Source organism: Diplotaxodon limnothrissa, linkage group LG8 (assembly GCF_057381915.1).
Source record: "Diplotaxodon limnothrissa isolate DT_005_m linkage group LG8, D_limnothrissa_male_GT1.1, whole genome shotgun sequence".
Taxonomy (NCBI): domain Eukaryota; kingdom Metazoa; phylum Chordata; class Actinopteri; order Cichliformes; family Cichlidae; genus Diplotaxodon; species Diplotaxodon limnothrissa.
This window is the reverse complement of record NC_140603.1, coordinates 16,683,312-16,711,299: the sequence shown is the minus strand read 5'-3', so window position 1 is coordinate 16,711,299 and position 27,988 is coordinate 16,683,312. Positions and strand designations below refer to the sequence as shown.

The following is a 27,988-nucleotide window of genomic DNA, read 5'->3' as shown; positions in this document are numbered from 1 at the left end:
GTGATGGTCATTAGCTCATAAGTAACTGCACTATATCTCATGCATAAACATCTTAACTTACCATCCTGTTTTAGTTTTGGTCGTAAGCTCACCAGTAAAAGTCCAAAATGCAGACCTCAGGTCCAGTATGCCACGTTTGCTTTAGACAGCTCAAATTTACATTAATTATTCAGTTTTTAATGCTCTGATTTGTCAAAATTAAACCCTGTCCCCGTGGGACTCAAAAGCAGCTCCACTCCCCACCACCAGGTGGCAGGAACAGCTCGTGTGAATAACATTCAGTATTTCTAGATCTGATAGACAAATTTAATGCATTCAATGTTTCAACAAAAGGGTTTGAATGACATTTTTCACCCTTATTAACTCTCGATCCCCTGACATGTTGGTTCAGATTGCACAGCTCAATGTGGGTCCATAAATAAACTGGATACAGAGGAGACTCGTTTTTCACTCTAAATGTTTTATTGTTTCGCCTTACGCAAACATTTACATATAAAAAAATGACCATTTCTTCTTGAAATAACTTTGCTCTGCTCCTTGCCCACAGCAGAGCATCAATGTATTCAAATTAGCTACCACTGATTTACTGACCAACAGAAAGATAAATCTGCTTAAATGCAAATACAAAAGATATATTTCTCTCCAAATGTATATTGATACAGATATTTAATTTTACAAAACCTTCAGCACACTCTGGTTAGTTAGCTGTTCCTTCCTTTCTGGTTAACCTGTCAATGAAACGTGCAGGTTCTTGCTTCAGCTGCACTGGACACTTATCAACAGGCTTTGAGTTGATGTTTAACACAACTATAAAATACAGGCAGAGGCCTAAATTTTCTTTTGTGCCTTTTCTTCCTGTTAAAAGGGAGTTTTTCCTCCCCACTGTCACCAAATACTTGCTCATAGGGGTTTGTCTGATTTTTAGGGTTTTCTCTGTATTGTTGTTGAGTCTTTACCAAAGTTTGAGGCAACTGCTGTTGCCATTTGGTGCTGTAGGTTTAGCTTTTTCCAATCAGAAAAGCAACTATGACTAAAAGCTTTGTGTTTCGACATTCACCTCGTCATCTGAGAGATTCTGCAGTCGGAGTCATCCAGATACAGTTCATTATTTATGAGTGCCATCATTGTGGTTTAACGGCAACCAGATAAATAATACATTCATAAACAAGGAAGGAACATCTGTGAGCGGTGCTATCACATCTTACGGCTTGGTAAAAAACAAACAAACAAAAACATATTCTCCTGCTTTTATAGGATTTTTGTTTTAATATCTAAAATAAACACAAACTCTTTCCAAATCTTCCAGAAAGTCCATTAATTTTCTTCTGGTTATGGAATTCTGGTAGTGGTCGGGCCTGCAGCCTATCCTGACTGTTGTAGCGGGGTACACCCTGGACCTGTCACCAGTCTTATCACAGGCAGTGGATCTGAACGAGTTCAATCCACGGGTTACAATCCCATCTCCACAGCAGCTGGGGTAGACTCCAGCCCTCCTTAAAAATCTGAACTGTATACAAATGTATACATCAGTGTTTAGGTTAACAAAAATACAACAGGACCAACGCTCCTAATAAACCTTAATCAGATCTTTCAGTGGAGATATGAGGTTTCCACATGACCGCAATGACACCTATGAAGGTTTTCATTCCAAAACACCACACTGTATATCCACAAAAAAATAAAAAACCTCACTCAAAACTTTAATTCTAAATCAGGTTAGTGTAATATGATAGCTAAGGGGTTTAAAACAAATCCAGTATATACATTTTTGTGTGTGTAAGAAACTGTAGTTTAAAAATCAGGCGTAATATTTAATAGAGATCTTATTCTGGAACAAAACTCTTCACAACCCGTATGAGAACGTCAAAATAAAAGACAAAAAACAAGAACCGCAAAGACTTTCAGAGTAAAACTGACATGAATGAGGGGGCAGTGCTCATTTCAGAACAAAGTCTCACTGATGTCCTGCTCCAGCCATTATGTGGACAGTTTATACACGTGAAAAGAGCCTCAAACTCAGTAGTAGTTGTAAGGTGGATGCGGTTTGGTTTAGTATGCTAGGCAGAGAAGGAAGAAAAAAAAAAAAAAAAGAGAGAGAGACCTCGCCTGCTTGTTTCAAGACCGCTCCAGGATTACAAGCCTCAGTCAACCACAACAACTCCTTTCCTTTCAAACGTCGCCGCTCTGGGTGCGCGAGTTCGGAGAGCGATGACTTTCGGACGAAGACACGAGGGTCAGACAATGACTCCATTGACTCAGTTTGACACCCCACCCCCGCCTCCTCAACCCAACACCAGTTAACATGAAGAAAAAAAAAATCTTGCTTATTATTAACTGGGATGTCAGTGAGCTCTCAGTGAGTGGAATTTGAGCCATGCATTGATTATTCAAAAGCAACGCCTCCACAGAATCCACTCCAGGGTCTAGTGGATTGCTTGTACGCACGCACGCACGCACACACACACAGGCTATGTCTATATGTTATGCAGATTCTTCACTTCTTGTGGGATATTTACTGATAGCTTTCTTGCACAGTGAAAAGCCACTAAAATCTCTTACTGCGCTTGGCGGGTGCACACAGAGTTGTCTGACATGTACACAGTGTGTTCTTTTTATGACTTCAAAGTCAGTAGTTCTCCATATTTCTCAGAAAAACTAAAATCCCTGAACAGTTAACCACTTATTCCCATTTTTTTAGACATTTCTGCAGCTTAAAAATGTCTCCTCGTACCTCAATAGCTGATGACTCGTACCACAAAGTAGCTACAGCCACGGTCACCAACAACCACATACATCAGTGCGGCACAATGCCTCTGTCTTCTCCATACAGGATGCCTTTCTTTCAGGGAGCATGTCTACAGGCCAGATGGGCTGCAGGGCCTTCTCTGTCCAAAACAAAATGGCTTTGAGAGTGCTGGAGACCCCCGTCAGGTCTGCGAGAAACTGACCAGAATACTAAGCATCATCTTCAACGCACATCACGGCTCACTTTGTCAAAAGTGTTATACATCTTTCTTCACCGTTCAGCTGCACTCAGTAGCATATCCACAGGGAACTGAAGGAAATGCACAAAAATAAAAAAGCTTCACATATAGTGGAAAATCTACAGATATTAAACAACTTAAAAGAAGATGACCATAAAAACAATCATGATAACCTTCTTGAACTCTTTTGTTTATGGTGTTATTTACAAAAGAAGAAAAAACTTATTTTTGGCAGTTAACAGTCACAGATTGTTTAGAGGAAGACATGAATACAAATGGTGCCACAGGCACCACTTGAATCACTGTGTTGAGTCCATGCGTGTTACAACTGGGTACTAATAACGTGGCATTTAGGGACAACCTCGATCAGTTCGGATGCCGCTGCTTCTCCAGACAGAGTGAGAAGATTCCAGTTGCACATTCGCAGCTCCCCTTATTTTTGCTATGTAAATGTTCATCTTCCCACTCTCCAGTTTCCCTCAGTGAGACTCCGTCTGTGTCTCCTTTATAGTCTCACCATCCCTATCCTCAAGTATGCCCACTCCAAGTGTCTGCTAATCCTAAGTATTCTGGATTTTCTGCAGTCGGTGTCACAAAACCGTTCATATGTCTGGTTACTCCTCCGTTGCTTTCCAGTCCTGCTGGGCCGTCCCCCGCCACAGCCCCGGGAATCGCCTTGGGCCCGAGGTCCAGATAGTATGGGTTGTCAAAGGCCGGAGAGGTGGAGTTCACTGGGATCAAATACCCTGGGTTTTCCACACTGTGACCTGAACTTAAGCCGTTAGGAAGCCGGCGGTCTATTCTGGATTTTCGAGGCAGTGTGCTGGGCCGCTCAGGGAACCCTGGCCTGAGATCCTGAATTTCTTGGTTGACGTACTCTGAGAAGGTGAATAGAAGAAGAAAAGTCAGAACATAATCAGAGTTACGGACATTTCCTTCTTTATGAAGACCACGACTCACCTGGCAGGGGATGATTTTGAATGGCGTGACTCCGCCGGGGTAGTGAGTGGTGAAGATAAGGATGGGGAAAACCATTCCACCCATCAGTTTCTAGGTCATCCTTGCTCCCGTTGGGGAAAGTGGGGTCTTTGCTGTAGCGTCCGGGGCTGGCTGGTGCCAAGGAGTGGCTGTCTGTAGGTGCATCCAGGAAGACAGAGTCAGACTGACCTCCAGCTGAGGTGCTGCGAGCCAGCATTGGATACTGAGGCCACACACTGTTAGAGGCGCTCGCTCCCATTGTTAAGGTTGGGTACTGGGCGTGGCTGATTCCAGTCAGGGAGGAGTGAAGGTTCCGAGGCCCAGCAGTGTTGGAAGGGTCCATATCTAAGCTATGATCTCTGCTCTGCTGGAAAGAAAAACAACCACCCTTTAAGATATTGGGAATGTACGACATGACAGCATGTTAACAGAAAAAGTCGCACTCTCACACAGTATCAGGTACTTACTGCTCATATAATATATATAAATCTTCAAATATATGTTCATATCGGTTTCATCATTTATTAAACAGACAATTCATGAGTTATTTCAAACACACAGACATTAAAGCAGGACTCTTAATTCTTATGTCACACATGCTGAATGATGGACACTCTCTTAAAAACTTCTCATCTGTCACTCCAGAATAAATTAGGAAAATTATCTTAGACTGATCTGATCTGGGGGTGGGGATTCCCCACCCTCTGATCTGTGTGTCCCTGCCTCTGCTAAATTATTTTTAATAGCGAGTTACAGTTTCTAATTTTAATAGCTAGAAACCGTAGCTATAAAGGGCGTCTTTGTATAATGTTACAAGCAACAGAGAAGCAGCCACAATGCTGCATGAATATAGGACACCTACCCTTAAAGTCGTTCGCTACATTAATCACAATTTGGAACCTGCGGTACACGTTGCTGCAGAGCACATAATCGAGCAGAGTCAATTTCAGATATTTATTAACTCGATTAACTCGAAAGTCTGCAACTGACACACTGCAGATGGAGCTTTGCCAGAAAGCAGAAAAAGTCATCAACGTGCATAGTTTTCTCATTCTGACATGCAGAAAATTTACTGTAACACGTTATAGCGCTGGTGAAATTTGAGATTTAATAGAAATACGGAAATTCAATGCCACAGCTTGCCAAATAGTGCTCAGTGGAAGGGGATCTATCAAGTAAAACTTGAGATGTAAGGGCCAACATGTACAACTGTCATCACATAACAGGTAAATTCTGTCTGTCTGTGATTAAAGCCAGCAAATGGACCAATCAAAAAGAACATATATCTATCTATGTATGATAGATATAGATACATATAGTTATATAAAATAGACAAAGACAAAATTACCCACCCCCCTCCCACCCCACTGACCCTGTATGACTGGTGTCTGGATAGTCCATTGGCCTGGGGCTCGTCCCCTTTCCTTGTATTTGGCACCAGGTACTCCTCAGGATCCAGGATCATTTCCCCAATATTTTCATCTTCCCTCAGAAGCATCCTGTAAAACTCACTGTCCACTGGGCTGCACTTGCTCATCTCTTCATCATTCTGAAAGACGATGAAAGAACAACATAGGATAAAAAACCCAAAACATTCTAGGAATGTACATCTTTATTTATTTGGATGGAATTAAAAGTGTCACTCTTTAAAAGGTAACCACATCTAAAAAGTAGCAGTTTTAGATAAATAATTTTATAGTATGGACACAATAACTATCAGTCCCGCTCTCTCTCACACACGCACACACACACACACACACACACACACACACACACAGTAAAACATTAACAGCATGAGTAAAACATTTACATACCTGAATAACTACATAGCGAGTAGGATCTCTAGCCATGGCACTAAAATCATTGACCAGGCCTTTGAATCTCGGCCTGCTCTCAGGATCAATCATCCAACCTGCCAACCAAACAATGGTTAACTGAACACTTCAACAACATTAAATCCTTTGACAGACGGGGAAATAAACTACAACGTGTATAAAAGTCAGATTCATTTGCAGTTTTTAACCAGGAAATACATTAAATGCTTAAATCTTGGCAACATCACAACATAGACAAAATGCAAAAATCACTGCTGCAGTGAGAGGTACTGACATTTGACCATGATCATGTAGACATCAATGGTGCAGATAAGGGGTTGGGGAAGCCGCTCGCCCCCCTCTAAAACCTCTGGGATATCTCTTGCTGGAATCGTGTCGTAGGGCTTAGAGCCAAACGTCATCAGCTCCCAGACAGTTACCCCTGCAATTAAATAACAACAACGCAACATTTACTCTAAAATACAAATCACCTATAAGGATTTAAACCAAGTTATCTGTGAATGAAGTTAGTTTTAAAACCATTATGCATTCAAGAAAAACAGAAAAACTATGGAAACACTGAACTCTAAATGTTTTAAGAAATATATTTATGGTTAAAATTTAAGTTAAACACTTTGGATTGCTGTTAAGCTTAGTCTATGGGTGAGACCAACACTCAATCATACAAGAACCTCTCTTGGCCAGTCTCAACTGGATTTATGCAAATAAGATACTGTGACATCATGCATCATACCCTTTGATGAGAATTTCAGGGTAGATCTAACTGTTGTGATTGACACCTTGTTAGCCAGTGAGTGTACTTTTCACACCACCGACAAGCCACAATAAAGCACGACGAAGATCAATTCAGTTTTATTTATATAGAGCCAAATCATAACAGCAGTTATGTCAAGGCGTGTTTTTATTTTTATTTAATGTAGCATGTAGCAAAATGCTACTCTACAAATTTCCCACTCCTTTATGCTAATGTATTTAGCTCAATTTAAAATGGAAGTTAGGCTATTTAGCGCTACTTAGCATTAGACTGTAATAACTACCTGTATGTAAATGTGAGACGAGTTTATTGTTAACGCTAGTGTTATTAGATTCTTTTTTTTCGTGTTTCATATAGGGAAAAAATGCTACCTTACAACACACATGGCTAAGCTAACTAGTTTGATACAAAACAGAAATTAGGACGGATAACTCTAGGCTGTGCTAACTAGCTGTTTAAAAACTTTGAAGACAGTAAGATTTTTTATTTACAAGAAAACAGCATTATGTTGTATTGCTAGTGATACCTGAACAGCTCTATCTTTGCTAAGAACCAAAAAAGTCCTGTTTTTCCTCTCTTTTCCTGGAATGCGCCAACTCAAGAGTGATGTCATTCTCAAAGTTCCTGCTTTCGAGTACTGAGGTATCTGGATCATGGCCAGTGTTGCCAACTCCTCAGTAAGGAAAATCGCTATTGGCTGTCCTAGAAGGCGCTAAATGACGTCATGCTAATCTAATTGTAACCTATGTTGTTGGAGAGAGAAATAACATCGTGGAAGAGACATAAAGTGAGTAAAAAACGTCCTAAATGCATTTAGAGTTTATTTAGAACTACAAATTACATTTCTTTTAGCAATTATTGTTTTTTTTTATGTCACAATTCCAACCCTGCTCCTTTACCCGGGCTTGGATCGGCAAAAGTGACCCGAAATAGGCACTCTGGTGGATTTACTTTGTGTGTGTGTTTATAAGTAGTTTTAAACCTTGTGATCCACAAAACAGCATAAGAGTAAAAGAGTAAAAGAAGAACTGACTGCGTTACAGCACCCGCTGCTTGTTGAGAGTAAAAGCGATACGCGCTTTCACGTCTTTTTTTAGCGACTTTTTAAAAAAAGTCGCTATGGGGTCTGAAAACTCGCTAAATATAGCGACAAAGTCGCTAAGTTGGCAACACTGATCATGGCGGAAGATTTTATGGCAGAGATGCTACTTTACACACTTATGCTAAGATGACTAGCTTGATGTAAAACAATAGTTAGGCTATCCCAAAAAGTTGATTCTGTGGGAGAAACATTTCATCTTTCATCCAACTAGTTAGTCTAGGCTGTGCTAACAAGTTAGTGCTATCGAATGCAACCTGAAATGGATAACAAAGAACATAAAACAGAAGGAAACGGTTTACATTTTCCTATAGACTTCTACACGACCAGAAGTCTTTTTGTGACCAGCTATTGCCATCTGATAGCCTTCAGACAGACTGCAGGTTTAAGGGACTTTGCACTGGATTAATTTTTCCAACCCAGAATCTGGGTCCATGAGAAATAGTACTGTTGTGGAGGGCCGGGCCAACTGGGTGCTACACAACAGACCCACGTGGCCCCTTGACAAAATTAATTGTCTAGCCTTTTTCGCTTTATACTGTCTGTGGGCAAAATCCTTAGCTGGCCAACAAGGAATAGAATCTTTGGAGAAGACCTAGCTTAGTAACGGCAAAAACTTTATGTCTGAACAGGCATTCATGCCAATTGCATTTTTTTATGTCCCTCTATCAGCTAATTTGGATCCTTTTAAGCCATTACAAAACCACAGATTGTTAAACAAAAGCCATCTACATGAACCAGTGCTAAGACTGGCCAATGGAGATGCTTCTTACAACTCTCAGCATACGCAAGTCCCACCCATATGATTCGGCTCAAACAGCAAACATCATTTCTGGATTCACATTTTAATCAAAATCCTACTTTACTTGCTTGCAAATCTATTTTGGTTCACATTTAAACTTCAATGTATTTGATAAGATTTTTCTGATGATTTATTCATAAGAAAAGGATCAATTTAAAATTCCTAGCCCTGGTTGATGCCTACCGTAGCTCCATACATCACTCTGGTGAGTAAACTTCCTGTGCAGGATAGACTCCAAGGCCATCCATTTGATTGGCACCTGGAAACACAGATTTCCAGAGCATTTTTAAACAAACAAAATCCTTAACGCCCGCAGAGAACATGCTCTGCAAGTCACAGCTTCCATCTCACCTTCCCTCCATCGGCGTGATACTCCGTCTCGTCTATATCGAGCAGACGGGCCAGACCAAAGTCGGTGATCTTCACGTGATTCGGGTTCTTCACCAGGACATTGCGGGCTGCCAAATCTCTGTGGACCAAACGAACCTCCTCCAGGTAACTCATCCCCTACACCAATACACACATACACCAACACACAGATCCATCACCCTACATGTGTCCACAAATAAACAAACTGGAACCACATCAAATATGAAAAGACAAGTAAGATAAGAGAGAAATGAACAAAATATACTTCCGCTTATATCACTGCAAGCGGTCACACAAGTACAAGCATGAAAACAGAAATGCAACACCTTGTTTCCTGTTTTTGTACCTTGGCAATCTGGACACACCAGTTGAGTAGGAACTGCGAACCAATGCGGTCCTTGTTCTCTCTGACGTAGTCGAGGAGGCAGCCGTACGGCATCAGCTGAGTGACCAGCTGCACAGTAGAGGTGAGACAAATCCCCAGGAGACGACACACGTACGGGCTGGCAACGCCCGCCATCACATATGCCTCCTGGAAGCAGAGAGAGCAGATGTAATGAGCGTGTGAACTTCATTTCCGTCCACTGTAACTCCTCAAGGTTTTCTGCCTGGCTTATACTCACATCGAGGATTTCTTTGTTGGCTTTTGGTGAGGTGTTCTCACGCAAAACCTTAATCGCCACTGGGATTTTCACATTTTCCCCATCAGGAGCCCAAATTCCCTGAAACAGTAATCAAAATCATCTCGAACAAAGCTCACCACCCTCTGAACAAACAGCACATAACGTGGTTATGGATGTGCATGATGACCATACCTTGTAAACAGTGCCAAAGGCCCCCGAACCCAGCACCCTGAGTTTTTTCAGCTCGGTCTCTTTCAATATACGCATCTGAGCTTGATTGGGTGAAGCACCACTCGGCGTCAAAGGCTCCACCAGCTGCATGTGAAGGAGGAAAATAGCAGATAAAGACTCCACGCTAGAGCAAAACACACATTTTAATTTGGCACGTCGTCCCTCACCTCGTGCTCCTGCAGGATCCTCCTCATTGTCTCCTTCCTCTTTAGCTTCTTCTGTCTCCTCAAGTAAAAGACCAGCAGAGCCAGCAGGATAATGAAGAGCACCACCCCACCTACTGCAGCCGCGATGGACGTGCCAGGTCTACACAGACACAGAAAGTTTAACGCTGCGCCCATCCATAAAAATCGAAGTTCAATTTGTAACAGCTCCCAGAAAAGCTAACGGAAATAAGTTGTTTAGTGCGCTCACCCTGTCCTGGTATCAATGGGGCAGCCTCGTTCATCCTTCACAGTGCAGCTGGAAGAGAAAAGCACCGTCTGTGAAGTCAGTCTCACTGCGTGCTTGTGTATGTGTGTGTGAGTTGGGGCTTAAATGTGGCGTCACTCACGGTGGCGTGCAGTTGGTCTTGCATGGCAGACAGTGTCCCGTGGCATTGCTGTATTTCCACACAGTATGCAGATCGGCCTTGACGCCACTGGGACACCGATCCACGCAATACTCGCCGTCCTGGAAATTCCGACACTCCGTGCAATGTTGAGCACCCTGAGACGCAAACAGAGCGATATTTAACAATGTTTATTTTTTTTATTTAACATAAAAAAATAACAGAGTTTCTACAGCCCAGTGTGACGTCGACATCCTACTTACAGCACCACAGCAGCTAAAAGGATTCAATTTAAGCTAAAATTAGACCACTTTAAGAACTTTTGTAATTAGAAATAGCTTAAAGTATAATTTATTTTAAAGCAAGCAAGGTGCAAGCAACATTATCCCTGTGTAAAAAGGCTTCAGTAATCTCAGCTCTACAATGCACCATCAAAAACAAGCTATGCAATGAGAATATGCATCCTGCAGTGATGCCACATGCATCTTGAGAAAAGTGAAAAAGGAAAACAGAACCTCATAAACTTGTATTTATTCATACAAACGATACATCTCCAGGTTAAATAAACTGTCATATACAAGTACTTTTGAGCTCCAAATGGAGGTTTAAGGAGTTAGAAATCCTATCTAGCCGTATTACACTTTGGTCTATGTTTCTTACCGGCCCGTGGCAGGACTCTGAGCCATTGAGGGGTCGACACTGTGGATCACAGGCAACACACTTAGATCCATCTATGTATTCACGTACGGGCCTGCAAAGCAAGCACAAGATGCACGTAAGGTAACATCCCAGGATTAAATTAAATGCATTTATCTGAAGCATCTGACACCATCCTGAGAAGACACAACTTCAGAAACAGACGCCAGCTGCAAGTAACCCGATGAGCTCAACGACATTTCTTCTTCTTCTATAGACAATCGTGAAGTATCGTATGAATTTTTGCCAACTTTCTGCAAACATCACATCATGCTGGACTGTAAATTTCCAGTCCAGGATACAATTTCCATCACAGATTCAAAATAATTAAATTTTTACACTTTTGTTCTGCTTTACATTGAAGAAACAACATTAAACATGTTAATTTAACACCTAGATAGAAATTGTATGTATGAATTCCCGAATATTCCATGTATTACTGCTTTTATTTTATAAAAGCATTTATATGTTATAGAGCAATATATAGGGCACGCCACTCACTCCATACTACGGTGACCTCAGAGGTATTTACGGCTATGATGTCTTTAATCAGTTAGATTTGTTAATCTTTTTATTTAGAAACTCTATGAAACTAAACACATAACATTTCTACTTTCCTTGTTAGGTTATGGTCGCGATGACTAAAGCCATAGTGTGGTGATAACTTTTTAAATCCGATCCAATTCAAGGCAAAATAGGCAAGAGAGCAGGGTATGATTTTGCATTTGGTTGCGTTGTAAATAACAAAATCACTAGCTTAATTTGGAGTGTATAATAATAATAATAACCTCTGTTGTTTGAGTCTTACTAAAAGAGACTGTAATTAGATGTTTGAGCATTTTACTTTAAGCCTGCTTTTTCCAGGCACTTAGCAGATGTAAATTCCTAACTAAGCAAATGTACCATCTAATGGTTGTACTGGGTTCATTTTGTGCGCATGTATACAGCCCAGTGTGTTTTCTCATTTGCTCTGCCATCTTGCATTTGCTTTTGTATGTGCATGTATGCACGTCATATCAAACTCAAACACACCGTTATCGCAGATAATAGATCCTAAATTGCTTCAAGGCACACGTTAAATTAAACGTTTTTAATCTGAAAACTAAACATCATTAGTTTTTCTGATATATTTACTGGGGAACTAGTTCTGGGAATTATTACAAATAAAACAAATAGTACACTGAACAATTACAGAACATTATCAGTTGTTTTCGCATTGATTTAGTTTTGCCACACCTCTACAAACGCACGCAAACCTTCTTACCCCTGATAGAGATCACACTGCTCTACACACTCGGTGCCACGTTGGAAAGTTTGGCAGGACACGCACTGGCTGGGCCCCGGACCCCAACAGCCCGCCTTACAAAGGGGGTGACAAACATTCCCCTCTTTCTCTGAAAACATAGAGACAATGCAGCATGATTCACCCTGTAGTTTTTTTACTGCATTAGACCACAAAAAAAAAGAAGAAAAAAAAAGCTTAAGACAGCTGCACGACTAAAAGGTCTGTGGCTTTACTTACCACAGACTGCAGGGTCCTGGTTGTGGCTGACGATGCGGTGCGGACCCTGGGTGGGATGGAGGAGATTCTGCCATGGCAGTGAGTTGGTGTAGCACAGCTGTGTGTTGTTGTAAATCAAGACCAAACCTCCACTGACGCTGCGCAGCGACCGCAACCCGAGAGACTCGATTTGCAGATTCTGGATGGCCAGTGAAAACACACCCCTGAATGGATGGAGAGGGAGAAGATGAAGAGTGGTAAACAAAGCTTTAAATAAAGAAGAGTGTAAGAAGCAAACAGCAAAAGAGACACAGCTGTAACCCGGTATCTTTCTGTGAAAACAAGCTTCTTACAAATAGCGTTTGGGCTCTTCGGAGCAGAGTAAGGATCTTGGTCATTTTGGAGGGACTCAAAGCAGAGCATCATATCAATGTGGCTCCAGCACTGTCACTACAACTGCCCTACAGTGTAAAACCTGAGAAATCCAAGTGCAAAATTCTCCCACATGGAGAATGTATAAGGAATTATTCAGTTGTTCACTGATGAGTACAAGTCTGGAAAAAATACAAAGTTTATTGAGAAATTTATGATGCCACACCGTGCCCACATATTCTGATCCTGCCCTTCCATTCAGAGGTTTTGGATATAAAAGTGGATGCTACATTTCTGTCCCGGGATCCACAAAACATTCCTTAAAACATCTGTAGACTTCTAGACTGCTGGTAAAAAAGGGAAAAAAAATGCTGGCTTCAGAAGACACCACCAAACATCGACCTTTTCCTAGAACAATCAATGGATAAGATGGCTTTGACTCTTCAAACTAAGAGTCAAGGAGATTAACAGTGGGGGGAAAATGGGTTTGTTATAACAAGATTCAGAACAGCTTATAATCCAAGTGTAAAAGCTCTGATAGAAATATTTTCCTGCAGTGTATTCGATGGCTTTGGATGATGTTATTATTTACTACCTGGATTTTGGACTACCTCACCGACCGACCACAGTATGTGAGGACTCAGGGCTGTGTGTCGGACAGGGTCGTCTGCAGTACGGGGGCCCCACAGGGAACGGTTCTGGCTCCGTTCCTCTTCACCATCTACACTGCAGACTTCTCCCACAATTCCACCCAGTGCTTCCTGCAGAAGTTCTCTGATGACTCTGCAATAGTCGGCCTCATCACTGATGGGGACGACAAGGAGTACAGAGGACTGACTCAAGACTTTGTGGACTGGTGCCAGCTGAACTACCTCCAGATCAACGCCAGTAAAACCAAGGAGCTGGTGGTAGACTTCCGCAGGCACAAGCATTCTCCACTGCAACCACTGAACATCCAGGGTATGGACATTGAGGCTGTGGACAGCTACAGGTACCTTGGTGTTCATCTGAACAACAGACTGGACTGGACTCATAACTCAGACGCCCTCTACAGGAAAGGGCAGAGCAGGCTGTACCTGCTGCGGAGACTCAGGTCGTTTGGGGTGGAGGGCCCACTCCTGAAGACCTTCTATGACTCTGTGGTGGCTTCTGCTATCTTTTATGGCGTGGTCTGCTGGGGCGGCAGCATCTCTGCTGGGGACAGGAAGAGACTGAACAGGGTGATCCGAAGGGCCAGCTCTGTTCTAGGATGCCCTCTGGACCCAGTGGAGGTGGTGAGTGACAGGAGAATGGCGGCTAAGCTGTCATCCCTGTTGGACAACGTCTCCCACCCCATGCAGCAGACTGTGACAGCACTGAGCAGCTCCTTCAGTGGGAGACTGCGGCACCCACGGTGTGGGACGGAGAGATTTCGCAGGTCTTTCCTCCCCACTGCTGTCAGACTCCACAACAAAGACTTTAACTGAACAAACACACACATCCACACATGTGCAATAACACTAAGTGCAATAATCTTTTCTGGCATCGTTGTATTTTTACTCAGTTGTATATAGCATTCGTATTCTATTTTTATCTTATTGTATATTTTTATTCTATTTTATTCTACTGTATATAGTATATTATTTTATTCTATTCTGTACAGTTGTGTACTGTATTTATTCTTATTGTATTCTAATTTTTGCGTCATAACTTTTGCACTGTCCACTTCCTGCTGTGACAAAACAAATTTCCCACGTGTGGGACTAATAAAGGTTATCTTATCTTATCTTATCTTATCTTAATCTGTTTAAGTCCCTGACATCATGTTCCATGTTTGTAAAACTGTGTAAAATGGAAAAAAAAGACTTCCAAGTGGGAGGAAAAAAGTACTCAAGCATGACTTGTCCTGTCCTGTCGCCAAACTGCTGAGTGACAAAGTCCACATGAAGTCGCACTTGTCGTGGATGAAGGGATCAAACGGAGGCCATGGAGACCGAGGTCAGTGTGAAACCAAAAGTGAATGCGGAGCTAACATTTTCAGACATTCGTTTCAATCGAAAATAATAAAACAGTTGTTGGTTGGAATTTTTTTAGCTTTAGCTAAAAGCTGCATTAAAACAGACTCTTTCTCAGCATCAACCATGTGTTATACAGCCTGTCTTGCTCATACTCCCTCCACAAAAATGTGATTGGTCGCTTCCACCTGGAGAACATTGATCGTAACGTTGTACACGTCACCAGCACGGTGATCAGATGGTGCTAACTGTGACCTAGTTTAAGACACTGGCCAGCAGGGCAGCAGTGCTAGCTAATAATTAGCATTTATTACCCTGAAAATGAACAGACTGCCTCAACTGAAGCAGAAACAGTCGAAAAAAACTGAACACAAACAAAGACACAGTGTTGGGTGGACACATTGGCATGTAGTGACGCACCGCATGGAAAGAAAATTAAACGTGCTGCATCTATATAACGATCTTAATACTACAGGAGAGCTGTTCAAGGCACATATAGACGATCCGGATGGTGAAGTGGAGTTTATTGATTCTTTAAATTACTTAAACTTACTATTATTCTTCATTTAGTTGACTTTTTTATCCACGTTTCCATTGTGCTCACTTGCATGAGAAGAAAAATACGCTTAGCAGGCACACCTAATGTTTGTTTCCAGCTCGTTGGTAAGTTTATTGATAATAAAGCTGATAATAAAATCACCACAGAAGGGAAAACAAAACAAAACACTGCAGTAAAGTGGATTGAGTATGGTTACACAACAGGCATATTGTGCAAACAGGATGACAAGGGAAATAGTGGAGAGCATGCAGAGCAACAGACAAGCAGTTTTAAGAAGTCTTACTTGTAGAGCATCGTGCCTCTGATCACCTTCAGGTTCTCAAACACACTGAGGTTGGTCCACTGTTCTGGCCAGGCATCAATGTAGAGATAACCTGCAAGTTTAAAGATCACACAGAGGTGATGAAAACATTCCAACTGAGGAGACTTCGGTGTGAGAAACAGATAAAATGTTACTTAATAAAAAGCTCACATAGGGTTTAACAAACACTGTGGTACCTGTGATCTCCTCCAGAGTCCTGAAGGCACTCAGCTGCTCCAAAGTCAGGCCTGAGGTGTTCTTCGCAGGATCCCTGGACAGCGTAAGATTTAAGTAAGACTTAAAAGCCACTTTGATTATTGGGAACAATTTCATTTTCTCTTGGCTTGTCCTCAATATTAATATCTCCTCCAGGTTAAGCTTGGATTTTGTGAGAAATGCCTTCGCCAGTCCACACAAGTCATGGAGACGATGTGTCTGGGTGATCTTGAGTCAGAGATACAGATTCAATCCACAGGAGGAAATAGGAGGAATATGCTGAATGCAAGCCTGTTTGTGCAGGTTCAGATCACACTAACACACTAACATTGACAACCCTCAACAATACATCAGAAACCACACACGCGTTCACTTAAATCAGCTGTCGGGGAATTTTATCAACATGTAGTATCTCAACCTCAGCAAGTTACAAGTCATGTAAGCAAACCTACAAGCTTTGTATTAACTGTTGGTATTTCGCTACATTATTTGAAATGCTCTTGAATGACACTGGTGTAGAAACAAATTGGAGCAGTTTTGTCCTCTGTTGACACAACGTCAAAAACACTTGAGTTTAAAGCCGGTCTGGTTACCTGTGCAGGGATAGGCTCGGGCGGCAAAAGGATTGTGTACAAGTTGTTGCTGCAAAATTAAATACTTGAAGTGCTGAATGGGAGGGATGTGGCGCTGTGGCGGAATAAAGTCTCTGGTGTCAAGCTGCTTGTTGTCTTTACTGAATTTTACACGTTTCTAAAAATGTAAAAGTCTCTCACCATGAGAAGCTCTCAGAGCGGAAGGCCAGGCTACCGAAAATCTTCGTGCACTTGTTGAACTCCTCCACATTGGAAGGCGTTACTACGGCGATGCTGCTGCTGCTGCTGTCGGTGACACCATTGTTGTCTGTACTCGGGCCGAAACACACTATGATACCAACCAGGAAGGGGAAAAAAAACAAAACAACAACAGACGTTAAACCAAACCAGAGCTTTTCTGGAAGCAGTATTTCTAATTAGACTAAAGTTTAACAACAACAATGACTAATAATCACCCAGCAACATGAACTAGGACGTGATCATTGCTGAATGAAACAGATTTGCACTGCATTAAAGGAACAAAGCCTTAAGCCACCCCTCATTTACTTATGTTTTGCTATGAAAACTGGAAATAGCAGCGGTGATTTATTGACAATGTGAAGTTTTTTGAGCAGTACTGTATACAATAACATTCAACCAGCTCTGAACACTTAGTTTTTCTGCTCTTGGCTTGGTATGATGTCAGTGAGAGTGGATACTGTCGTCACCTGCACACAGACCGGACCGACCTGCTGTTCAAATCTTTAAATCTGTTTACGATGGGCAGTGAATCAGAAAAACAGGAGCCATAACAACTTGTTTTCAGACAGTGGGTGAGCTGAACGGTTGCACCAAGGTCCATTATAAAATAACTAAAAATTATTGCGAGCATTGAATCATGCAAAGCTGCTCCAGGAGAATCCAAGAATAAAAATATGAAGATGAAAATGAGCACCATAGATCCTGGAGGCTTGGTATGAGGAGCAGAGACAGGAGAATTATGCTAGCAAGGTTATAAAGGTGACAGAGAAACTAACAAGCTAAACTAACGACATGAACAGACAGGCGGACCAGATTACTGAACCTCATTCCGATTTGTCGAGTTAACTCAAATCTAGAACCATCTTCCGCTTCCAAGTGGATGTTTTTATTCACACTAATTAGCAGGTAAATCTAATAAAGCTGCCACTGTGTGCGTGTGTTTGTAAACAGAATGATATTTCCCAGGAGAAAACAGAATGACTACCTCACCTTTGGGACAGTCTCCTTCACACTTATCACATTTCTGCGTCTCCGTCCCGTCAGGTTGGGTGACGACAACTTCCTGGTTGTTTGGGGGGCAAGATAAAGTACAGGCCACTTCCAACGCCAGATAGTTATCTACAGGGCAGGAGACAAAGTGTCCAAGATGGGAGGCAGGGATTTAAAATAAATAAATAAATCAGCGAGCGTGTGACAGCTTTCTTGGTTAAGCAGATTTTTTTTTTAAGGCAAACTCTTACAAGGACACGTCTTGACACAGGTCGCTCCAAAGTTAAACTTCCCATGTGGGTTGGATTGGGACTGAAACGTGACGGGGTCATAGGTGGTGGGCAGTGGACAGTTCTCTTTACATACACCGCTGTCGTTGAAGTGACGACAAGCCTGCAGAGAGGAAGGAGGAAACATGTTTCTCCAGTAAGGAAAAGGAAAAAAGGAGATTACACTGTAGATAAGAAAACAAAAACAACAGGACTGTTTACCAGACAGTCTGAGTCTTTGGGTCCAGTGCATCCAGCTGCACACTGCAGGTGACAGCAGTCGTTGGGTAGAGGACCTTTACACCGCTGGCAGCCAGACGCACATTTAGCTCGGGTCACTTTACACACACACACACACACACACACACACACACACACACACACACACACACACACACACACACACAGTCAACCTTTCAGCAAAACTTCATCTGTTCTGCTTTTGTCTACATAAAACTACATAACATGACTGTGTGTGTGATTTTAACTCACGAGTTTGGCAATCCTGAGGAGTCTCTCCCCAGCATCTTTTCCCACATGCAGGCGAACAACTTGGACCTGCACCAGAAGAAAGCCAGGAATAAAAACCAGGGAAAGCTGAGCCACAATTTTACAAGAAAGACAAAGATTCAAGAGCATGCAGACATGCTGGCTGATCCGTGGTTATGTAAGGCACCAGTACGGTTCATGAGAGCCGTTTGCTGGAAGGTCAAACTCTATAAAAGAAATCTATGTAAAGTATCCAAAACCAACATAAACGATTTTTGCCCACATTAGGATTTATAAACCCACTTCCAAAATTGCTGGGACACAGCGCTAGAATGTAAAATAAAATCAGAATGCAATGATCTCACAAACCCACATTTTATCCCCAGTGGGACAAAGAAAACACATCAAATGTTTAAACTGAGGCATTTTACTATTTGATGAAAAAATATTTTGAAGCTGGTGGCAACAACATGTCTCGAAAAATTGGGACAGAGCAACAAAAAGCTGGAAAAGCAAGCAAAAAAAAAAAAAAAAAAAAAACAGCTGGAGGAACATTTTGCAACTAATGAGGTTAACTGGCAACAGATCACTAACATGACTGGGTATAAAAAGAGAGGAGAGGAGTTTCTCAGGAATAAAGACCGGACGAGGTTCACTAATCTGCAAAAAACTGTGTCTTCAAAATGTGGAAAGATTTTGGAATAATGCTCCTCAACGTAATGATGGCGCCTTTACACATCTGGAAAGGCACCATCAGTGCTGAAAGCTATACACGGGTTTTAGATCAACATATGCTCCCAACCAGGAAACATCTGACATGTAAAATGACTTTATGACATCGACAAATCGCTGCATGATGTTTCTCTTTGTTCACTATTAGAGTCAGTCAGCTGCTCACAGTTAGGAGGCCGAGGCTGCAGTCGGTGTTCCTTGGCACGGCCATTCTGCTCATCCAAGATGTCCGTCAAATTGATGTTCTGGGGGTCTGGGAAGCACAGCTGGGGGTTCCCCCAAATATACACTGCACCCAGCAGGATCTCTGCAGGACAGATAATACATAAAAGTGACTCCACAACTTATAGAAGACAACAGATGCTGAGAGAAACGGGCCTCTGTTCTGACCAATCTTCCAGTGAAACACTTCAGTGTTTTAAAGCTGGCGGCTGAGGATAAGAAAATGAGTCTGAGCTCCAGACTTGTCACATCAAATTACACCGGATTTGAGGAAAATGTCTGACCTGTGAGGCTACGTAGCCGGAGCGTCCTCAGCCCCTGACCGGCGTGAGTGTTATCCAGCACAGCCAGCGCGTAGCTGGAGTTGTACAACTGGCTGCCTCTTATGATCCGAAGGCTGTCTAAGGGCAACAGGCTCACAGAAACATGAGCAACAAGTACATAACCCTGTACCTCCACAATCCCCTGGTGAAGAAGAGATGAAGAGAGACAAAGGTGAGGAACACTGGAGCTAACCAAGCTTATTAACTGTATTAACATTTTCTTTGCGTTTCCATTCAAACTATACCTGCAGGAAGGAGAGGTCAGGGTTTCCATGGAGGTGTGTAATCTCCAAGTTTCCATGAACAACCTGGCAACCGGTGTAAAGCAGCCTCAGAGTCTCATAGTGGTTTTCCAGGCTGGAGGGCAGGGCCAGCTTCATGTCTGTACCCCGACAGACTGCAAGGCAAAGAAACAAAGTGGCAATTTATATGACCTGTCAAGAACTACAACCTACAGTATATAGAAACAAAAAACCACTTTTCTTCAATGCAACATTTAGTTTCTTTAATGAATGAAGCCATTCAACTTTTCATTCGGCAGAATTCTTGCATTTTATGGGTTAAAATATCATCCCTACAAAAAACTAAATGACATACAGTAGTCTGCAAAAGCTGTGAGCCAACCTTCATTTATTTTTATTTCACTTGGAAAATTGGAAGATGGGCAAACACATGCAGTGCAGTATAATAAGGAAAAACAGAGGTTGTACAATTCTAACAAGCTCGAAAGTCAATGCAAGTCAATACAGCCTGAACTCTCTAGGTCAAGCTTTCTTGTCATTTCTTTAAGTAGTCTACAGGAATAGTTCTCCTGGCTTCTTGAGGGACATGCAAAGCTCTTTTATGGATGTTGGCTTCTTTTGTTCTGTTCTCTCTCAAGACGATCACACACTGCTTTAATAATGTTGAGGTTTTTTTGGACATCTCAATGTAAACGTTTACAACAGTCCTTTCTTTTTTGGTTCCTTTTTTCATGTGTACAGACACCTACGTGGTAATGAATGTAAGGCTTGGACTCCACATAACTTGACTCCATCTATTCACAAGCAGCCTAAATAGAAATACGAGCCGCACGCACAGCCTCCGTCTGCGTCTTAGTATACATATATGATATATTTTCCCCTGGCAGCAGATTCCCTTCAGTGGGTCACACACAGAATTGAATTCGGGGGTCATACAGCATTATAATTCACAGGGGCATTTGCAGACACATAGCTCTCGTGCCTTAACAAGCAGTCACACGGTGAACAGTCCCTCCTCTCTCGAAGTTATAAATGACTTCCCTTGGCTCCTTTCCAGCAGCCCCTCAACAGTCAACCCACTTTTCTTCATTGAAGCCCCCCAACCTCACTACTGAGCCATCTCTCTCCCTGCCATTTTGGAAAGCACAGAAGCAGGCACACCACAGGAAGAACGGGAAGTCCTGGCAGCCGGGACAAGGCCGATTTTCATGACACAGTGAGGTTACCAGCAGACTTCGGGAGATACGTCTTATCATGTGTGTGCGTCTGCCACGTGTAAAGTTTCCTGGAGATGGCGGAGCGCACAGACCCATATTACCCCTCCTGCAACTCAGCTAAAGAAGTACTGAAGCATTAATAAAGACAGCGAGCTACTGCAGTAAATGTGTCTATGATTAACCGTGCGGCTGCCAAAAATACACACCCAGCCTCTGCCACTTGTGTCAAATAACAAATCAAATGACTAATCGCCGACTCCTTCAATTATGTCATCATGGAAAATAGTTTTGGAAGTCAAGCCAAGAGTGGAGATGTACTCTCATCCTCTGGCATTTTAATCATTTTCAATAAGACAGAACTTCTAAAACACAAACAGCTTTCCCAGAGTGTGACAAAAAACAAAAAGCTGGATGTCTCCGGCTTTGGGGATTAGGGAAATGTGCTGTAACAGAGAGCTCAACAGAGCACATTATCCGTTTCTGAAAAGTGTGCGTAAAGCCCGTCCTCAGTTTCCTCTCCCTTTATTCCCTCATTGTTTGCTCTCCAAAAGTCTCTCAGCAACGCCTGTGTGTGCGTGGACTTGTGAGGAGCTCCCGGCCTAAAATACTTTCCCTTTTATCGCTCACGTTACTCAGCCTGCCCGCGGTCAAGACGCTAACTTTACTTTCCCCATTCGAAGTTCACTTCCTGCCTCTTCAAAGGTTTATCTAAGCAGTTATCAAAGAAATTGTCCTCACATCCTCTCTGATCACTCGTGTCTTTTAAATTCTCTCAGAGTCTGAGCTGTTGCTCAACTGCAATCATCCTCTGGGGAAGTGCAATTTAATAGAAAGGTGTGTGGTTGCATAGCTAGAAGATGACACACACAGTTTTGGATTTTCCCAGTAAAAGGGGGATGTTGTGGTGACTGGCACCGAGTTTTGATCAAAGCTACATCGGTGACCTGTGACCTTCCAGTTCACAAGGTGATTGCGCGCCGTGTCACGTGTACACGCATTAATGCTGCCTGCTGCACAGCATGTAATGCCAATTTGCCACTGGAAACTTCCACTGCTCAGGTGTTTTGCTAGAGAGCAACAACAGCGAGGGAGGTATTTTTCCTACATTCCCGTCTGTTTCTCTGAGTTCTGACCCTACTCACGCTCTCTCCAGTCTAAATTAATTACGGTCACAAATTACAGAGGCTAAAAGGATCCCGATTATCTGAGACCATGCCTGTTCTCCCACTGCCCACTTGTTCACGCGCTCACTCAGTAGTGAAGCGCTGCAGACAGCTGTTGATGCATTTTGGACATCATTTAAATGAAGCCCTGCGATGTAATTACCCGCCGGATATTTCTAATTAGTTCTGTTGTTAAAACAGCTGCAGCTGCACTACAGTTGAAGCCATGGAAACCTCAGCAGTGCTATATCTGGATAAGTACACAGTGTAACTGACATATCCCTCTGTAACATTTAAGTCAAATCTGTGCACACAGATTTATTTGAAACCCAGTTTGTCTGAACTACACCCTGTTACGTAAGCATGATGGAAACCATAGATTCAACTGTGCTATTATGTTATAATCTTCAATACATTCACCTGAATAATGCCACCCCTCAAAGTTACAATCAGCATGGATACACAGATATATACACATACACAGCAGGAGCAATTCAATGCATTTAGGCATGTAGTTCAAACTGAGCATCACAATGGGAAAGAAAGATGATTTAAATGAGCCTGGTTGTTGGTTTGAGTACTTCAGAAACTGCTGATCTACTATCAGTAGGATTTACACAGAGTGGTTCAAAATCGAGACTATATCTAGTGGAGGAAGTGTTTTATCAGAGCCAGAAGTCAAACTGTTTTGTTTTTTTTATAGGAAAGCAACAGTAACTGAAATAACCACTCGTTACAACCAAGGTACGCAGAAGAGCGTCTCTGAATGCATAAAACATCCAACCTGAAGCAGAAGACCGCACTGCGTGCCCTTTTTGTCAGCTAAGAACTGGCAACTGAGGCTACAGCTCTCACAGCCACACCAGAACTTGACAAGAGTGGAGACAGGCTTGTACCACCAGTTCAGGCGGTGTGGGGATATTAGGGCTGGGCCATATCATACCGTTCACGGTAATACCGGTGTATGTTGGGCAACGATAAGAAAATGAAATATCGCGATGGAATATGGGTAAAAAGCACATGCGCAGTGCCTTTGTTTACATACGCACATGGCAGCGACGCAGAATGAGAAGAGCGAAAGTGGATCGTTGAATGAAACGGATGAACCAGAATTGGTTTGTAAAAATGCTGCAACTTCAGTGGTGTGGGACTGGTTTAGCTTTCGTCCGTCAGATACACAACAAAGCACTATTTTTGGTAGAGCATGCTAGCGGGCCGTCGTTATTACCGTGTTTTTTGGAAAATAAATCCTTTGATTTTTCTGAAAATCGACAGTGCCCCTTATAATCCCGTGTGCCTTATGTATGAACTCTGGTTGTGTTTACTGACCTCGAAACAGTTTTATGTACACGGCGCTCGCAAATCTGTCAAATGTTTCAGTACGACTTTGCTAAGCTACGGACCCGCACCGCTTGATGGATTGTCGGAGCATTACAGCCATCGTACTCAGGAGCCTCGCGGAGTGATATGTACTGTGCTTCAACATAATATTACAGTATTGTGTGTGTGTAACCTCTTTTTAAGTTTTGTGGATATTATACATGGTTATGCTGAGGATATGTCGGCCAGTTTCCACTGGAAATGCCTTTTGGTTAAACTGTCAGCAAGGAATTTGCATTTGCACTGCAAATTTTTTATATAACTTTAATGCACTTAAAAAAGCTGCTTGTGTAAGTGAAAATACATTGACGGGGTTTTTTTTTTGACAGTTGAGGAGTTGTAAAGTATTTTGTCTCGTGTCAATTATATCGTCAGTTATATCGTTATCGCAAATTTTCAAATGTATATTGTGATAAATATTTTTGGTCATGTCGCCCTGCTCTAGGGGACATTTTCTTTGGGTCACCATGTGAGCATCGCTTACACTCCATAGCCTGTGAGTATTGTTGCCATCCCTTTATGACCACATCTTCTGACGGCTGCTTGCAGCAGGATAAAACACCATGTCACAAAGCTCAAATCATCTCAAACTGGTTTCTTGACCATGACCAATTAGATCGCTGTATTTAAATGGCCTCCAGAGCCACTAGATCCCAAAACATTCAGGACATGGTGGTGAAAGAGGTTCACATCATTAGATAGCCGTGTAGCCAAAATATCTACAGCAGCTGCGTGATGCTATCATGTCGATATGGAACAAAATCTCTGAGGAACATTTCCGGCACCTTGTTGAATCTATGCCACAAAGAATTACAGCAGTGCTGAAAGCAAAAGGAAGTCCAGCTGGTAATAGCAAGATGTAATGAAGTGTCCAGTGTTTATACATTTATAATAGGAGAGGAGCTCAGCAACTATTCTCAAAAGGGTAAGATAAATCACATTAGCTCCATATCTGCTCACAGCTCAGTCATTAGCCATGATTACAAGGACACTAATAACTGGAATAAAAGTCTGAATGATATAAAAATGCTTCATGTGAACACAATGACCTGATAACGCTCCTTTGGACCAAAATTTCCTTTCAATTGACACAGGTGGGTTATACCGACCTCAATCGAATCAGTGTGTATGGACAGGTACCTTATCCTTACTGCGAATGCCTGCTATATGTCAACACAACGACAACACAGCGTGGGTCCATTTGAAAAAGATAAATGACGCAAAAGGCAAACACACGAGACAGGAGAGAAACTGATGACTTCCTCTGTTCAAACCGTCGATGCATGTAAATACACAACATGATCGGACTGAAATTGCGCACAGGTAAACATGAATACTGACAGGAAAATGGAAAACAACGCTCTACATGCCAGTGACTCTACCTTTGCTTGTTTAAATCCATCCAACTACTTTTAGGTTTGTTAACATGTCCTAATTTGTGTAACAGCAGTTTAGCATAGCAGATTAATCTCAAAGCATGCTTAAGGTGTCTGTATACGTCAAACAAGCCTCGCACTTAGGGGACAACCTGTTAAAGATAGAGTTGCTGTCAGGTTAACATGTGAAACGTGGTGGAAATAACAACTTTGTCTTTTACACGTTGTTTACTTCATGGTTAACCGCCACTAGCAGTTTCAGCACAGCAGCTTGTTTACCAGTTCTGACTTTAGAAAACTAGTATTACCACCTTGAGCTCTGTGGTATGCCAAACATTAGTTAAGTCCACCTCCATCGAGACTTAACACAAATGTAGTGATGAAAGGAAGGAAGCCAGCAGATGGGCAAGTCTGGACAGTATGATGTCACTGTGCACAGTAGTTTTGGAGTTACAACCAAAACAAAAGAAAGAAAAAAAGATGTTTTGTTGGATCGCAGTGACCTTTGACTGCCATATTCTAATCAGTGCATCCTTGAGTCCAAGTGAACTTTGCGCCCAGTTTATAGAAACTTCCTCAAACGGTTATCGGCTTCTTGGGAATGCCGGAGAGTGACGTGCGTACGGATGGGCAGTTAGAAAACACAGCGAACCCCGGCCAAGGCTGTCGTTAGCACATAAAAAGATAACACTGCTGAGCTGGTGAATCAGCTGGTGAAGATTGATTGAACAGAAAGTTGATTGTCCAGTCCCTGTAACAACACACGCATTCACAGGAATGCCACGTACTGTGGCATTCCTGTGAATGCAGTTAGTACTGCAGGACTTTTAAGTGCATGTGGCCAAGCAATCCAAACACTTTTTATATAGTCAGAGGAGGTTTTATAACTTGAAGTGCAAGATATTTAAAATGTCAGCACTTGTTGTTTCAGCTCTAAGGAAAGTGAGAGAACACGAAGTACTGCCGGTGTGTAAGAAATCACTCCTGATTTGATCTGAATCAGGCTTCCTGAGAGGCTGCGGTGTGTGTTTGTACAAACGGGCTGCTTGAGACTGAAAACTGAAAGCCAGCTTGAAGCCACACCTGTGTGTGGCTGCATGCCAGTTAGCACAGGGAGTGTGTGGAGGTGCGTGTGTGTTTACCAGTGTGTGTGCGTGTGTGTGTAGCAACAGGAACGCGATGCTGCCGCCGCTGTTGCGGGAACAGGGCTGAATCACAGCGGAAAAGCCTGCTCCTCGTGCTCTCGTCTAATGGATTAGATCCTCCAAAGTTCCGCAAACAGAGCGATCTGATCCAGCGGGACTTTCGCTCAGATTTTTCACACGGCAGCCCTGATTGCACCGCAGCCCTAATCCTTAGCAACGCGTCTTGCATAAACTCCACATTTCTCCCAGCCTCCCCACAGCGCATTCTTTCTACCGCTTCACTCTGCGGTCGAGAAAGAAAAAAAACAGGTATTGCTCAACAGACAAGCAGAACAGGCTCTGTGCTGCGCTGGAGCCACGAACTCCTCGTACACTCACGCCGCCACAGACTAAAACCACCAAAACACGAACGCACCGCCACATCTCAGAGTGTCCCGACCTCTTTCTACACATTAACCACATAAAGGAAGGAGTCTGGATTAGAGCGCTGGAATAAGGAGGAGGGAAAATTAGGACATCTTCCATTCAAAACTGGCCTAAATAAATATCAAGAAGTCGATTTCTGCTATTATTTTCAAATAAAAGGCTAAAAGATAAGTGCTGTTAATGAAGGAGTTCCACAGAAGGATAACTGATCGATAAATTGAATGGGATACATTTCATTATTAACATAGTGTACACAGTGCTGTGTACAAATCAGTTACTCTTTGTTAGAATTCCAGAAGGGTTTTATGACAAATTAAAGGAAAAGTCACTGACAGTTTCTCCCAGGTCTCTGGAAATCTGCTGGAGCGTTCAAGCATCATTATTCCTGATGTTGGTCCAACACGTCTGTCCTAAATCTTCTACAGGTTCAAGTGTAACAAAATCCAGCTTGAGCTGCTTTCAGCTGCTCCTTTATTTACAAGCAGTCACCACAGATGGTAGCTCTACATGCCGGATCTGACTTTTTTTTAAATGCCCAATGTCCTTCCTGACATATCCCCAAAGGGATCAGTGTCCCCTCCCGGGATCAAACTGGGATATTTTGTTCATTAGTCAGGTAAATCACATCACTATAGAGCCACCAGTGGAACCCCGTAAAATCCAGCATTTTAAAAAAAAATACTTAAATTACTTTCAAAACATTTAGATATTCAGAAGTGTCTAGATCACGTTCCCACGTCACTCCCTTAGAGGAGAATTTGAAAGATTTGCAAATAAACACTTAGAAAAAAAATTAATCGCAAATTATTTCGAACCAGAATGATTTCACAGCCAGAGGATGAACCCAATATCAAAATTTAGGTACTTTAATTCGTTTTGACCGGCCACCCATCACCAAGAAATGCAATTTGTCTCTAGATGGACGCACTCTAAAATGAACTAGGCTGCAGAGCTTAAATGAATGTGTCTACTTGCTGAAGTCATGAGGGCTTGAAAATGCAGGCAAACTTCAACCCATCCCTATGTACTTCAAGTAGAGATGGACCGATCCGATATTACGTATCGGTATCGGTCCGATACTGACCTAAATTACTGGATCGGATATCGGAGAAAAATAAAAAATGTAATCCGATCCATTAAATATCACGAAAGCACCTCACAAAACTTGCAACACGCCGTAACTCACCTCAGGTTAGCACGTCGGAGCAGTATGCATCACGTGATAGAGCGGCTGTGGCATGCGGGACCTGTCGGTGGTCTGGATAGCATTTGGAGCTTCGCTAGCAACCCGGCATTTCATCTCCGACAAAGTTATCC

The 27,988-nt window shown here is 42.4% G+C and overlaps 1 protein-coding gene across 3 annotated transcripts in view; it reads right to left on the bottom strand.

The window, feature by feature from the left end:
• Nucleotides 1-2,340: 2,340 nt before the first annotated feature.
• Nucleotides 2,341-27,988, bottom strand: part of erbb2 (erb-b2 receptor tyrosine kinase 2) — a 29,727-nt gene continuing 4,079 nt past the window's right edge. The window contains exons 2-27 of one of the 3 annotated variants that reach the window (XM_085361407.1): nucleotides 19,968-20,119; nucleotides 19,684-19,864; nucleotides 19,344-19,484; nucleotides 18,449-18,514; nucleotides 18,179-18,294; nucleotides 17,939-18,080; nucleotides 17,688-17,816; nucleotides 16,638-16,785; nucleotides 15,846-15,919; nucleotides 15,631-15,721; nucleotides 12,444-12,646; nucleotides 12,186-12,315; nucleotides 10,886-10,976; nucleotides 10,229-10,383; nucleotides 10,090-10,137; nucleotides 9,843-9,981; nucleotides 9,637-9,759; nucleotides 9,445-9,543; nucleotides 9,168-9,353; nucleotides 8,804-8,959; nucleotides 8,636-8,711; nucleotides 6,072-6,218; nucleotides 5,777-5,874; nucleotides 5,326-5,511; nucleotides 3,945-4,326; nucleotides 2,341-3,862 (exon numbers count right to left, since the gene is read on the bottom strand). In XM_085361407.1, the coding sequence (XP_085217533.1) occupies nucleotides 3,513-3,862; nucleotides 3,945-4,326; nucleotides 5,326-5,511; nucleotides 5,777-5,874; nucleotides 6,072-6,218; nucleotides 8,636-8,711; nucleotides 8,804-8,959; nucleotides 9,168-9,353; nucleotides 9,445-9,543; nucleotides 9,637-9,759; nucleotides 9,843-9,981; nucleotides 10,090-10,137; nucleotides 10,229-10,383; nucleotides 10,886-10,976; nucleotides 12,186-12,315; nucleotides 12,444-12,646; nucleotides 15,631-15,721; nucleotides 15,846-15,919; nucleotides 16,638-16,785; nucleotides 17,688-17,816; nucleotides 17,939-18,080; nucleotides 18,179-18,294; nucleotides 18,449-18,514; nucleotides 19,344-19,484; nucleotides 19,684-19,864; nucleotides 19,968-20,119 (3,809 nt within the window). In that variant the 3' untranslated portion in view covers nucleotides 2,341-3,512. Of the gene's footprint in view, nucleotides 3,863-3,944; nucleotides 4,330-5,325; nucleotides 5,512-5,776; nucleotides 5,875-6,071; nucleotides 6,219-8,635; nucleotides 8,712-8,803; nucleotides 8,960-9,167; nucleotides 9,354-9,444; nucleotides 9,544-9,636; nucleotides 9,760-9,842; nucleotides 9,982-10,089; nucleotides 10,138-10,228; nucleotides 10,384-10,885; nucleotides 10,977-12,185; nucleotides 12,316-12,443; nucleotides 12,647-15,630; nucleotides 15,722-15,845; nucleotides 15,920-16,637; nucleotides 16,786-17,687; nucleotides 17,817-17,938; nucleotides 18,081-18,178; nucleotides 18,295-18,448; nucleotides 18,515-19,343; nucleotides 19,485-19,683; nucleotides 19,865-19,967; nucleotides 20,120-27,988 lie in introns of all 3 variants that reach the window. The other 2 variants (XM_085361408.1, XM_085361409.1) reach the window with 2 other exon arrangements.